This window comes from Prinia subflava, chromosome 12, assembly GCF_021018805.1.
Source record: "Prinia subflava isolate CZ2003 ecotype Zambia chromosome 12, Cam_Psub_1.2, whole genome shotgun sequence".
NCBI classification, from domain to species: domain Eukaryota; kingdom Metazoa; phylum Chordata; class Aves; order Passeriformes; family Cisticolidae; genus Prinia; species Prinia subflava.
Window position 1 is genome coordinate 7,077,560 of NC_086258.1, and position 14,837 is coordinate 7,092,396.

The following is a 14,837-nucleotide window of genomic DNA, read 5'->3' on the forward strand; positions in this document are numbered from 1 at the left end:
GAGTGTAAGGCTCAGCTGTGTTGGGAAGAGCTCCTTACCCAGATCCACGCTGTACCTGAGCAGGAGGAGGTTCATCCTCCTGGAGCTCACCCCATCCCCACGGCCCCAGCAGGGCCAGGTGATCACATCTACATCCACACAATGCACTTGGGGTCATCTGATTTTTATCCATGCTCACCTGTAGTGACATTTTAAGGCTGTTTTTTGCTGTGTTCGTAGCTGCTTGGTGTGTCTCTTGTGTGATTTGCAGTGCTCTGCCTTTGTGGCGCCTCTGGCACAGGCAGGACAGCGTTTCTGGGGGTTGGGATGCTGGGGGTAACCTCTCCTGCTCTGAGAGACATCACAGGGTTTATTCCTTCTCCAAAACCTGCTTCCTGGGCAGAGAAAATGTTTTGCTAATGCTTTCATAAACTGATGGCAAGGAACAAAATTAATAAGTTGCAGCCCAGCTGCCAGGTCGTTGGCTCGATGCAGCCAGCCTGAGCTCCTCGCTCCTCAGCCCCATCCAGATCCCCATCTGTGCTCCTGCAGAGCCAGGTCCCACCCCAGGGTGGTGCTCCTGGGAGTGGTGACAGTCCCTGAGGGGCTGCTCCACAGAAAGGGGCAGCCAGGGACCTGCTCTTACCTGGGCAGCATGAGGGGTTTGATACCAAAGTTCCACTGTGTGCCCCTGACCAGCCTTTAGGGAATCAAGACACAGCTTAATTCTGATCTGCTTTTGGCCAGAGATGTTCCTCCACCTCCTCCATGTGAAATATAAAGTATTTCTTTAGAAACCATGACAATATAAAGTATTTCTTTAGAAACCATGACAATCCCAAGGGCCTGCAGATCTGATTCTAACCTGGGCCCCAAGGGGAACACTTTGTGAAAGAGGCGACCCTTGAACTCCTGGTAGGACACCCCCAAGCAGGGTCAGAATCCCAGAGTGAGATACTCTGTTGTAACCCCCCCGTTCCGAGTTTTAGAAGCATTAAAATCCCTCCTTGCTTTAAAGCCAGACTTTTAAGCCAGTCCTGCCAGAGCCCTGCCCCGTCCCTGCGCTGTTTCACGCTCTAACTGACACACTGTCTTCTGCCCTCTCAATTTCTGCTTCCCACCACAAGCAAGCATCATCAGACCAGCCTCTGAGTTTGCTGCCTCTGTGCCTGTGACAGAAACACAGAAAAAATCAGGTATTTAAAGCCAGTTCCTCCCTCCTCGCCGGTGCCTCCGCGCAGCAGTGGGAGCAGGAGCAGCGTGGCACGTAGGCTTAGAGGAGTAGATTGGATTTGGGTTGTCTCTGGGTTGCGTGGAGCTGCCAGACATCTGCTTCCTTCGGCTGCTCGTGGTGTTCTGGTGGTCAGGGGGGAGCTGTGGTCGTGCTCGTGGGATGCTGGCTGTGCCCAGGGCTGCGGTGACAGGGGACAGAGGGAGGAGCTCATGGGCTCTGGTCTGAAGGCAGTGGAAGCTGCCAAAGTGGGTAGAAGGAAGAGAAATGGCAGAGTTACCCTTAGGAGGATGAGTTAAGTGCTATTCTCCTTTGCCTTCTGCAGTTCTGTTGTTTCAAAGCCTTCCTTGAAGCCTGTCAGCTTCTTCCTTGCCATTTGTTACATTTGTTCCCGTGTTCAAAATAAGAAAAAAAAATTTAAAACCCCAAACTTTTCCTTTTTTTTTTTTTTTTTTTTTTTCTGCTTCAATTTTTCTCCCTCTGGTTCATGGCAGTCTCAGCAGTGCCAGTTCACCTCTGGGAAAAACAGGACCAGCCTGAGCCTTGCTGGGTGGTCACAAACTCCATCAGAAATTGAGCACCAACAGCCTGGCTCTGGGGAGGTCCTGCAGGAAGGGCACCCCGTGTTGATGTTTTTAAAAAGGCTTTTCCAGGCTTCTCCCCCAGTGCTGTTTGCCCCAATGGTTTTTGCTACAAAATGTGACTTCTTGGTTCAATTAATTCCACTTCCTCAGGAGCCCACCAGGAACAGCAATTTCCATCAGAGCTGAACATCGTTTCCCATTTTTATGGAATGGGTCTGGGGCAAAATGTGTCTCTCTCCCCCTCCCAAAATGTAAAACTGTCCATTATGGCCCAGAGCTACAAAGGGAAAGGTTCTCAGGATAATGAGCATTAATAATTTTCTTGGCTCTGTAAATGCGATTGAGTGGAGGTGTATGTGAATGACTAAAAAGCAAAATGCCTCCAGGGCTGTTTTTTATTGTGACTCTAATTAAACCCTTGCCAATTTGCACAGGGATTTTTTCATATTCTCTTTAACACCGTATTAATATCAATTGGTTTCCACTTTCCAGCTGAAAAGGACAATGTCTATCACCTTCTCTTAGAGCTTGTCATTAAAAAAATAATCTTTTTTTTTTTTTCTTTTTTATTCTGTATTGTTTATCATCCCCTTGATGAGGCTGGGAAATCACATTTCTCTCCTACTCGGGTTTGTCCTTTGAAACTTGGCAAGGATCAAGAGATTTTCTTTTTTTTTTCCTCCTCCTCCTTATGTTACCCAACTGGAGCTTGAAATTAATAATATGGCTTTTAAAATTTTTAGTCCCTGGTTTGTTTTCTAGCAAACCTGAAGATTATTACCAATATTGAGAAGCAGGAGAGGGGGATGGAGCCAGTGGGGGTGAAGGTTTGCAGAGAAACCAAACAAGTGAGCTATAAAATTTCTCACTGGTTCAACTCCCCTGCGGTGGCTGGAAATTCTTTGAAATTTTGTATTTGTGAGGGAACAGCAGAGCCTGAAGGAGGGCGTGGAAGTTGGGATTGGCAACCAGGGCTGGGTGCCTCCATGCCAGGTGTGTGTGCTGTTTCTCAGCTGGTATTTCAAAGCAGAGGGTGCAGAGCAGATCCAACACAGGGGCAGGGGCAGCTCAGCACACACTGCCCCGCACAATTCAGGGGCTCTGGTGCCTAAAGATGCCCCTGGCACGGGGCTGGCTGTTGGATTTGGGGCTCTGATTCCCTGTGGGGATGCTGCTGGTGGGACACCAGCTCCCCCAGTAACACAATTTTCTCTTTGATCACTGCAAGACTACCCCGGCTTGTCGGCGGCTGCCCCGCTGCAGGTGGGCTCTGCCCCGGCCAAGGCTGGCCCAGGAGCACAAGGTAGGAGCCACGGGGCTGAGCTGGGAAAAGCAGCTCGGAGAATTTTCTAGTTCCCAGCTCTGGATCTGTGTTTTCCATGCCTCTCTTCTCCTCCTGCCCAGGAAAGAGCTCGGGGCTTGTCTGTGCCCTGCACTCAGCAGGGAACGAGGCTGGATGGAGCCTCGGGGTTCAGCTGTGTTCATGAAAGGTGAGGGAGTGCTAGAAGGGATTGTTCACAGCTCGCTGCTGGGGTGAGCAGAGAGGATCATGGAAATCCTGCGAATTCCCGAGGCTGGAGCCTGTTTGTAGAGCAGAATCCTTCTGTGAGTGAATAGCCCCGTGTCCTGTAGAGCACAGAGCCTTCTGATGCATTTCCTTGCTCAGGCCTCCCGTGTGACAGCCTGAGGTGCTCCAGGTGGGAGCCTTGGGAGGTTTCTCTCTGCCTGTTGAGGCTGAAGCTTCTCCTCCCCAGGGCTCCCACCACACACAGGCTTTGGTAGCTGCCCTTGGTGTCCAGCTCTCACTTCCCACCCAAAATCCCTGTAGCTCACTCCAGCTTTAGCATCCCTCCTGTGCAGATCACGGCGTCCTGGGCCTGCCTGGCCTCACAGAGAGGCAGAGCTGCCTCTGATGCAGGGACAGAGCTACACCAAGGGGCCAGGAGTGCTGGCAGCCCTGACAGTGCTCTGCAGACCCGGCTGCTCTCCGTGCTGGGCAGTGTCAGGACCACATCCCAACACTCAGCCATGCAGCAGCTCCCGCTCCTTCCCCTTAGGAATATTTTTCCTGCCTCTCTTTGCACTTAGAGCTGCTAACTTTGAGGAGACTTTGTCTCTCTTTCCTGCTTCAGCACATCCTTCAGCAGATACAGCTCCACCGACCCAGCCTAGACCCCTGCCTAGAGCTCCCAGTGCCCTTGGCCACCTTGTTAAACAAACCAGGGGGGATCTGTTTTAAATGTGATGTTCTCTCTGATGCCCCCTGTGATGACCCACCAAACACAGCAGCACTTGGACAGAAGCCAAAGCCACCAGAGAACATGCGAGGTAAGGCCAGGCCTATCCCCAGGGCTGGGACAGGGCAGGTTTCTCCCTCAGTGCCACAGCCAGGACAGCCCCCTGTCCTCAGCACCACCCCCATTGTGCAATCTCCGACTCAGAGGGACCAGCTCAGCCCAGCTCTGCTCATCCAGGGAGGTTTTTAGGAGATGTTTGGGGCCAAGGGGGGCCATGGAGAGCAGCAGGGCTCTGGTACCACAGCAGCCTCAGGGCTGGTGTTGGAAGCAGCAGTGGGTGCACTCTGACCATGGCTGAGCCCATGGGGACAGGGCCACCCCCTGCCACCACTGTCACTGTGAGGATGTGACCAACACAGGTGGCTGGAGCTGGCAATGCCCACCCACAGCCTCCCTGAGCACCACAGCGCTTGTAAGGGCATAAACTCCACCAAAAAAACCCCAGTGGAACCAGAACCCATTTCCAAACACCCTGTGGGACCTCAGTGCTGCTCAGCCTTGCTCCTCCCTAGGCTCACCAAAGCACAAAACCTCCCAAGGCTCGGTGGCCTTTACCCCCAGTGCTGGGTCACTCTGTGTGGGACAGCACAGCCCCCAGGGAGCCCCTTGCAGCTGGGACAGCCCCTTACCCTGAGGAAAGGGGGGAAGCACAGCCCTGGGAGCCCCCTCCCCACCAGCACAGCTCTCAGACCTGCTCTATCCTCCGGCGCAGCGGCTCCGAAGAGCAAACCAGGGCGCACAGCACACTCTGCAGGCAAGAAGCACGGGAAAAAGACAGGTACGTGCTGCTGGGGCCGGGCTGGAGCAGCACCTGCCCTGCACGACCCTCCAGGTGCACCCTGCCAGGTGCCACCTCCGTGGCCTCATCCTCCTCGCAGAGTTTTGGGTGCCAGCTGGTGGCACCTCCATCACCTCGACCCCGTGGCTGGCAGAAAATGGTTTGTGAGTTGTAGATCCTTGGCCTAAACCATGCCACCAAACGCTCTTCGAGTGTGAGCAGCTCCTCCCAGCTCTGCAGGGTGTTGTGCAGTGGGTTATTGATGCATTGAGTTATTGATGCATTGAGTTATTGATGCATTGAGTTATTGATGCACTGAGTTATTGATGCATTGAGTTATTCATGCTTCGAGTTATTCATGCATCGAGTTTTTGATGCATCAGACTTTGAGGAGGGGAGGGGAAGAGCAGAAATGTGGCAGCTGCCAGCTGTGTGGTGCAGAAATAGAAGCCAGCACGGTGCTCTTGGCTGGGCATTGCTCTCGTGGCAGGGGAGGACACGGGGTGGTGCTAAGCAGCGAGAAAAAGCCTTTCTCTGATTTTTCTCAAGCATCCTCAAAGAGCTCAAAACTCATCCGGCTCAAACCAAACTCTGGCCCAGTGGCTCCCATTGAAACGTACAAAGGTAAGCAGAGCTCCAGGGCTCCCTGGCCTCGCTCAGGTGATGTGGCCCTGCAGACTCAGCCGTGCAGAAGGTGGGGAGGGTCTGTCCGAGTCGTGGTTAGCTGTTGGCTGTGTGTAGCAGTGCTTCCCTGGTCTGAAACAACACCTGGGAATTGCAGCAGGCAGTATTTGAGCTGGAATTCTTTGGATATCAGTTGATGAGGTAGAAGTTCTTTCACAGGGAGTCAAGGTTACAAGAGAGTCTCAGCTCCTCCTCAGGCAGCTGTGAACCATGGGGAAACCTCTGCCCTGCTCCTTCATCCCTGGTCATCACATCACTGATCATGTCTCCTCCTCCAGCTGCATGTGCATGCCAACCCACACTCTTCCCTGCCATCCCACTGCCATCCTTGAATGTTTCACGTTCTGCTCGGAACAAAGCCCCACTTCCAAACCTCTCTCTGAAGGCTCTGAAAGCTCAGGCCTGGCTGAAACCATTTCTGCTCAGGTCCCACAGGCCACACTGCCTGGCATAGGCTTATTTTAAACATTTAACCTGAGAGCCACCACCCCTCACGACAGAAAGGTACAACAGGAAGGGGCCTGCTGAGAGGGGGAAGGAGAGGCTGTGAGGTTTCACCTGGACGTGCAGCAGCTCCATCTCCACTTGAGCACCCTCTGCCAGCCCCATGCCATGGGCCAGTCCCTCTGTTCCCCAGGGCTCTGCCCCAGCCCAGCTCCTCACAGGTCCTGCAGCCCCCCCAGAGCCAAACCCAGGCACAGAGCTCTGCTCATTAACAAGGCAGCTCTGTAATTAACATCTGACTCCCCTCCACTGCTAATGGTGCAGTTCCTGAAAGAAATCACGTCCTGGGATTGCAAGGGGCTGGCTCCTGCCTGTCCACACCTCAAGATTACAGGGACCCTGAGCCTGCTGTGCTCTGAGTGATGATTTATTTCCACCCCACGGTGGTGGAGAGCTCTGTGCACTCCTCGTGCCCAGCCCACCCCAGCCCTGCTCTGCAGTGCCCGTGGCATTCCCTCCAGCAGGGCATCCTGCACAGCTCCTGTCCTGCTCCCAGCCCCAGGGACGGCGCTCCTGTCCCCAGCTGTCCCCTGCTCTCCTCCACAGACTGCGAGTGCTACGGCCACTCCAACCGCTGCAGCTACATCGACTTCCTCAACGTGGTGACCTGCGTGAGCTGCAAGCACAACACGCGGGGCCAGCACTGCCAGCACTGCCGCCTGGGCTTCTACCGCAACAGCTCCGCCGAGCTGGACGACGAGAATGTCTGCATAGGTGAGCACAGTGTCTGTACAGGTGAGCAGGATGTCTGCATAGGTGAGCAGAGTGTCTGCATAGGTGAGCAGAGTGTCTGCATAGGTGAGCAGAGTGTCTGTATAGGTGAGCAGAGTCTGCATAGGTGAGCAGAGTCTGCATAGGTGAGCAGAGTCTGCATAGGTGAGCAGAGTGTCTGTATAGGTGAGCAGAGTCTGCATAGGTGAGCAGAGTGTCTGCATAGGTGAGCAGAGTGCATAAGTGAGCAGAGTGTCTGTATAGGTGAGCAGAGTGTCTGCATAGGTGAGCAGAGTGTCTGCATAGGTGAGCAGAGTGTCTGCATAGGTGAGCAGAGTGTCTGCATAGGTGAGCACAGTGTCTGCATAGGTGAGCAGAGTGCATAAGTGAGCAGAGTGTCTGTATAGGTGAGCAGAGTGCATAGGTGAGCAGAGTGTCTGCACAGGTGAGCAGAGTGTCTGTATAGGTGAGCAGAGTGTCTGCATAGGTGAGCACAGTGTCTGCATAGGTGAGCAGAGTCTGCATAGGTGAGCAGAGTGTCTGCATAGGTGAGCAGAGTGTCTGTATAGGTGAGCAGAGTGTCTGCATAGGTGAGCAGAGTGTCTGCATAGGTGAGCACAGTGTCTGCATAGGTGAGCAGAGTCTGCATAGGTGAGCAGAGTGTCTGCATAGGTGAGCAGAGTGTCTGTATAGGTGAGCAGAGTGTCTGTATAGGTGAGCAGAATGTCTGCATAGGTGAGCAGAGTTTCTGCATAGGTGAGCAGTGTCTGCATAGGTGAGCAGAGTGTCTGTATAGGTGAGCAGAGTGTCTGCATAGGTGAGCAGAGTGTCTGCATAGGTGAGCAGAGTCTGCATAGGTGAGCACAGTGTCTGCATAGGTGAGCAGAGTCTGCATAGGTGAGCAGAGTGTCTGCATAGGTGAGCAGAGTGTCTGCATAGGTGAGCAGAGTGTCTGTACAGGTGAGCAGAGTGTCTGCATAGGTGAGCAGAGTGCATAGGTGAGCAGAGTGCATAAGTGAGCAGAGTGTCTGCATAGGTGAGCAGAGTGCATAAGTGAGCAGAGTGTCTGCATAGGTGAGCAGAGTGCATAAGTGAGCAGAGTGTCTGCATAGGTGAGCAGTGTCTGTATAGGTGAGCAGTGTCTGCATAGGTGAGCAGAGTGTCTGTACAGGTGAGCAGTGTCTGCATAGGTGAGCAGTGTCTGCATAGGTGAGCAGAGTGTCTGTATAGGTGAGCAGTGTCTGCATAGGTGAGCAGAGTGCATAGGTGAGCAGAGTGTCTGCACAGGTGAGCAGAGTGTCTGCATAGGTGAGCAGAGTGTCTCCATAGGTGAGCAGTGTCTGCACAGGTGAGCAGAGTGTCTGTATAGGTGAGCTCGGCCTCGGGCCGGGGTCTCCCGCTGGCACTGGGCGTTATTCAGTGTCACAACTCAGCCATCACCATCGGAAGCCAGCTATTTCCTAATTACAATACATTATAAGCGTTTCTTTGCCCATCAGCCTTTGCCACACAATACTGTTAATGCCTTAAAGCCAATCATCTGAAATTACCCCTCATGGGTCCTACTACGATGCACTTTTCACAGTTCTATTTCTCCAAAGTATCTAGTCTTATGTGCAGGGCCACCCTTTAAAACTTGTTTCCAGTTCCGTTTCTTTCTCAACAATGTCTGTCCCACTCCACAGCATTTCTAAGTCAGCATTTCTGATCTCAGAGTTTGCGTACAGGTGCACAAACTATGGGAGCCTTCTGTCAAGAATTTTAGGATTCTCTACGAATCCTTTTCCCACAGTTCAGCCCCTCTCTGCAGGGTGTGGGGCCCACCTGCGTGCTTGGTGAGCATGGCAGCTGGTACGGTCTCTGCAGCCTGCAGAGGCATCTCTTCCCTGAAAATAAACCCTAAAAGTTATCATAGAATCAATCACAGAAGAGTTTGGGATGAAAACTGTCTTGTTCCACCCCCTGCCATGGGTAGGGACACTTTCCACAATCCCAGGTTGCTCCAAGCCCCATCCAGCCTGCCCTGGGACACTTCGAGGGATGGGGCAGTCACGGCTGCTCTGGGCAAACTGTGCCAGGTCCTTGTCACCCTCACAGAAAAAGTCTTTGTGACTGAATTCAGATGCTCAGGCAGGAAGGGCTCAGCCCCAAAGAGCGGTGGCCTTTGCACCCGTGGCTCTTTGCACTGTTGGGGTGTCCTCCCAGCCCCTTGGTCGCTAAGTTCTCCTCCACAGCACACCTCCAGATTTTTCCAAAGCCCCCCAGCCCCTCCCTCCCAGGCAGGACAGGCTCTGACCTCCCCATCTTTGGGCAGAATGTAACTGCAACCAGATCGGCTCCATGCACGACCGCTGCAACGAGACCGGCTACTGTGAGTGCAGGGAAGGCGCCACGGGGCCCAAGTGCGACGACTGCCTGCCCAACTACTACTGGAGACAGGGCTGCTTCCGTGAGTACCCTCCTGCAGGGCACTGGGAGGGCTCCGAACACGAGCAGCACCTCCAGAGCTCTTGGCTTGGGTGCCCTGTGGTGCTTGGTGGGGTGTGAGGTGAGCAGATTCCGGCCATTCCTCCCAAATCTGAAATTACTTTATGGGTTTGGCCACGGGGGTTGCGCCCCTCCAGCACTCTGCTGGCCTTGGAACCGCTCTAGCGCTGGGAGGGCTGGATAATTGAACCCCTAGGGGCTGAAATGCAGCTCCTGCCGCAGCAGAGGGGTTTAACACGCTGCAGGATAACCCCTGCACCTCTCCCTGTCACCCTGCAGCCAACGTGTGCGACGACGAGCTCCTGCTGTGCCAGAACGGCGGCACCTGCTACCAGAACCAGCGCTGCATCTGCCCCGCGGGCTTCAAGGGCGTGCTGTGCCAGCAGTCCCGCTGCGAGGTGGACAAGCAGGACTGCGACAGCGCTCCCGGTGCCGGTGGCAGCCTGGCCACCGTGGGGCTGGCGCTGCTCGCCCTGCAGCTGCGAGCCTGGGTGGATCTCTGAGGCTGCACAGGGAGCCCAGCCCGAGGGACCTGGGGACACCGAGGTGACGGGTGGCCGTCCCCACCGCCTCCTCCTCCGCCTTCCTTCACGCTAGGACTTGCACAGCGTTTTTTCGGTCCACTTTCCAAGCAGAGAGGTACGCGGGGAGCCCGGCGCTGCCTCCTGCCCGGTGTCCCAGCGCGGTGTCCCGGCGCGGTGACACGGGGACCGCAGCAGCCTGTGCGGGACACGGCGCGCAGTGACTCTGTCCTGCTCCGCACAGCCCGGGGCCGCCGGGGCTCTGGGCAAACGGTGCCGCCATCCAAGGGATGTTTTTTTTATTATTACTTTCTTTACTTTGGTATAGGCTGGGGTGTTGTTTTTATTTTCCCTCCTCTTGGCGTCCTGTTTTGGAAGAGCCTGTCAGGACACCCGCAGAGCCCACCACGGGCAGGGGACAGGAGGGAGGGGAGAGGGGACTCCGGGCCATCCCTGCTGCATTGTCCCACATCCCACCACCGGCCCGGCCTGGCCACGCACATACTGTTGCCTACGACTGTAGTTGCTGCATTGATTTTGTATTTTCATGGCTGGGTTTTGTTTTCTTGCACTTACAGAGAACACAGGGGCCGTGAGGCATTCGGAGCGTGAGGAGTGCAGTGTCTTATCCACACATGTCCGTATGGTGTACGGGTCAAATACTTCTTTTGGTAGAGACTTATTTTTGTTTGGATTAAATGTTATAACAGAACCACGACCTAAAGGGACATTTTACCATGAGCATTTGATTCTGGTGTATCCTCCTCCAGTAAAGCAACTATTAATGGCTGCTTGATCACCACGTTTTCCTTTACGTGTGCACAGTTAATTACAGGTAAAGACTTATTTTTTGATTCATAATGTCCTCTTGTGTTTTCTGAGTCACTACCAAGGTGCACCACACGGTGAGGGAGAGGGGAGGGAGAGAGTGGATGCCTCATCACTGAGAGCTGTTAATTATTTCTCCTAATTACTTCGCTGAGCCTAGGTTAGACTACTAACTGTAGACAATGAGCAAAGTCTGAGTGATATATTAAGCACTGGTCTTGTGTGAAAAGGCCATTTCCAAATGAGCCTGCAGCAGGAGAAGGCTGGCTAGTGCAGGGATGCTTCTCCATGGGGACCTCAGCTGTTCCAACCCCACTGCAGCCCCCTCCTTCTGCTGGTGCCATGATGCACCTTTGCAGAAAATGCTCTATTTTTAAGCAACCACAGCCAGTATTTTTAAAGCAGCAATATAGAGCTCAGAGGGCTTATATTAACTCATTAAGGCTCATCAGCATGCTCCTGTCTGAGGAGGCATTTACACTCAAGCACATAAATGAAGGCAGGAGAACCAAAGACAAGAAAAGAGGTAACTCAGTCAGATCAACTGGAATGCCATTAACACAAGAGCTCGAGTGTTATCATATTCAAATACCAAGCCAGGAGATTGCCTGAGTGCAGGTTTGGAAGATGAGGGACCCCCTCAGCTCCAGCTTGTTCTGTTCTAGGCTGGTTTCTCTGCCAGCCTTGGTCCCAACCCCAGTCCTGTGACGTTCCCAGAGCCAGCCCAGGAGCCCCACACAATCCAGGCTTGAGCCCCACTGGCATTTCCAGGTCTGGTGTCCTTGCCTGAGTGCAGCTCTTCCCTGAGAGCTTCTCTGTCAATACCTGCTCTGTTCCAACACCTCCTCCCCGTCCCTGCAGCCCATCCTGCTCAGGGATGCCAGGAACAGCCAGTGTTTCAAAAGTGCAAGAAACTCACAGAATCCTCCAGCCCTAACTCTGGAAATGAACACCCAACCAGTGCCACCAGAACCCAGCCACCTCCACAGAGAGGGGACAGCAAGTCTGTGCTTTGGAAAAGGACAGAAAACCACAAATGAAGGTGCAGGATGGATGTTGTCGCTTCAAAAAGCAACACACATTCTGAGCAGGATTTAAGATCACAGAGGCAGAGCACAGGGCTTAGTTAATAAAATAAAAGAGGGTTCAACTGACCCTGATTTGACCCTTGAGGCAGCGTTGGCCCCAGCACTGCCTCCCTGGCTTCAGCACAGTTGGTTGCTCTCTGTTGGTAACACTCACTCTTTTCCTTGTGCTTTCTGACTGCACCAGACCTTAAATCCTTGTATGTTGCTGTTCTTACGAGTAATAGCAAAGGCTGTAACAAGATCAGGATCTCTAGTGGCACTTCTGGAGGGTGAAGCAAAATTCTCCTTTCCCCGCACTAGTTTTTCTCTAGAATATTAGATTAAGCAACAGAAAATTTACTACTTCATAAAGCCAGACAAACTCTGCACCCAGCAGATTCCCTGCAAAACACACTTTTATTGCAGGAACGTGCCAAGCAGCAGCACCAAATTCATGCAGAAAATAACCTCAGAAGGGCACAACAAAGCTCAGAGCGGTCCAGGAATGAAGGCTGCTGGAAACTACACTTGACCTTTCGAGGTTTGGGGCTTTGCTCTTGGTTGGGTTTTGACTTTGGGGTTTTAGAGTCACAGAATAGTCACATGTGCTGGAGAACTTGGAAACGCACAATGCAAGCCACTGCAAAGCAGAAAAGAAAATTATCTCACACAAAACTTACATTTAGTATTCAAGAAAACGATTTAAAGCTTCTGAAAGCTTCAGCACTGAATACCCAATAACTGCAGACGTCTGTTAGCACGGGTGTGTGCACAAAGAGAACAGAGCTTTATTGAAATAACACAGAGAAACCACCACTGCAGTACCCACAGATCCCAAAGTTCATCTTCTCCAAGGCAGAAGTTTTGTACATCAGTTAATGCTTCCAAATGGGAGAAGCTGTCCAATGAGCTTGATGCTTTACTTGTGGAAAGGTTACCCAAAAGGTACTTCTCTTTCTGAGAAAAGCCACTTATGCTCTTTCAAGAGGTTCCATGTGCATCCTGTCACCGGCATTTGATTAGTTTGAAAAAGTTTTTAAATTACACTTCTTGTCTGCAAAAAGTGACCTCTCCAAACAGCACAAGTAGAGCTTTTGATTTTTCTTGTTTACCTCAAATTCCGCTCTGATTTTAACTATTTAGAGCTCTGACAAATCTGAATAACCAAAAGCCCCAAGGTAAGAAAAATCTTCCCGATGCACACTTGCTCACTTGCCAGGTAAAATGTTAAAGCTGCAGTTCCTGGGAGCTGGAGACAAGAGGGGGGAAAGAATTCCATTGCCAGTTCCCAGGTATGTTATTTTTTGTTTTAAAAATGAGGCAGCAGACAGCACATCTGCAAGTGATTCCTAAGGAGCCCTGCAGAGGCTGGAGAAGCGAGAGAACCAACAATTTTTAATGGGAATAAAATAGTTTCACTGCCCTGTTCTGCTCTGTAATTGGCTTTCATGAGAAGCCTCAAATGTAAATAAAACAAAGTATAAAGGAGGAGCTGAGTGTTCTTGCTCAGAAATAAGAGCAGAGCTGGGTTTTGAAGAGCTTTATATCCACATTTTCTCAGCCTTTCTGGCTGGGACCCGGGGAGTTTGGCAGAAAATGGCTAAAAATCACACCCTGATTTGAGATGCAGAGAAAAGCTTCAGACCCTCCTGAAGGCTCCTTTGGCATTTTGATTCTCGAGGTGGTGTAACGAGTTTCACTGCAAGGTGAAACACGTGAGGAAAGCCTAAACTCACCCATTTTCAACACGTAATTGCCAACAACAGTACCAGGCTCCAAAAGCTCCATCCTGACCCCACTCTGTCACTCCAGGGGTTAAAACAGAGGGGGAACTGATGGGATTTCTCTGTAGCAAAGGGAGTTCTTGCTTCACACCACAGTGAAATCAGTGGCACAACTGTATCAGACTATAAAATCAGGTTTTCTATGTTTTCCCAGTATCAGATGTGCTCTCAGACCACCTTCATTTCTATCATTTTCCTGGGAGCTGGTGGCAAATTAGCCAAGGGCTGAGCAGCAGACAGGTACATATGGCCAGGAGGTCTCATGTCAGTGATATTCAATGTACAAGGCTGCTTAGCTTACATTTATTTGCACTAAAGAATAAGGCACTGGGCTCCTTTCCAAGCAGCTTAAAAAGACAAGAAAGGAGACCCGTTGTGGCAAGAGACTGTATTATATCATTAACATTATAAATTCCATTTACAATCCAGCAGTCATTCCATCCATCATTTATTCATGCACAATGGAGAGAGCATCTTGCATTTTTAGGACCATGGTTCTGCTCATCCACGGGACTGCTGTGAATGAACAGCACAGCTCCAGTTTTGGCTCCTCTGGTCTCTGCCTTCTCCCCACACTTCCCAAACAGTCAAAATGCAAAAGTCAACCCTGGAGTTACTGGGGCTCCACGTTATTTTTCAGGTGTTGACTGGGAATTGTTGCTTAGCCCCAGCTGATGTGATTTATTCACAAGTTCTGTGTTGCTCTGGAAGCCCAGGCTGCTCTGTGCTTCCCTCATGAGTGTAGCAAAGGGTGGGAGCTATTCCCATTCCATGAATTAGCAGGAGAAGTGCCTTGCCAGCCTGCACCCCTGGCTCCCAGCTCCTGTGCCACCACTCATTAGACGCATCTGCTAATTAGTTGCTGCACTGGCTGCCCCAGGAGTCCCACCAGCACTGGCAGTGCCAGTGGAGAGGCTGGCAGGAAGGACAGGCTGGTGTCCCTGATGTCCCCACAGCAGCCTGGCACAGCTCGTGCAGCACCTCCATCTCTCAGTTCCCCTTGTGCCCACCCACCAAGGAGCCAACATCTCCCTCCTGCACTTCCCAGAGCAGATAATGCTCCTGGAAAATTGCTGGTTTCCCTCTGGTGTCCCACAGACAGCCCAGGACAGCCGGGAAGGCAGCACAGCACAGATTAGCCAAATACCTGCCATGCTCTCATCATTATTGGGAACAATGACATGGAAAACAATTACAGCAAACCTTAAAGGAAAAAGGAATAACCACAGTTATAGCCCACATTTACTACAAAGCCTATTTTGTGTACAAAGAATAAATAAAAAAACCTCCACAGTCTGAGAACGCCTGGACAAAACATAGTCCAGCTCTTACAAGGCTTTGCTTCCTTCCCAAAAACACAGAGGGGACTGGCTTTGCACTGA

The 14,837-nt window shown here is 52.0% G+C and overlaps 1 protein-coding gene across 3 annotated transcripts in view; it reads left to right on the forward strand.

Moving 5' to 3' along the window:
• Positions 1-10,600, forward strand: part of NTNG2 (netrin G2) — a 47,538-nt gene extending 36,938 nt beyond the window's left edge. For 2 of the 3 annotated variants that reach the window (XM_063409774.1, XM_063409773.1), the window contains 3 exons: positions 6,604-6,771; positions 9,083-9,217; positions 9,535-10,600. In XM_063409774.1, coding sequence (XP_063265844.1) covers positions 6,604-6,771; positions 9,083-9,217; positions 9,535-9,758 — 527 coding nt within the window. In that variant the 3' untranslated portion in view covers positions 9,759-10,600. Of the gene's footprint in view, positions 1-1,106; positions 1,176-3,022; positions 3,098-4,080; positions 4,123-4,803; positions 4,870-5,418; positions 5,494-6,603; positions 6,772-9,082; positions 9,218-9,534 lie in introns of all 3 variants that reach the window. The other variant, XM_063409775.1, reaches the window with a different exon arrangement.
• Positions 10,601-14,837: the final 4,237 nt, after the last annotated feature.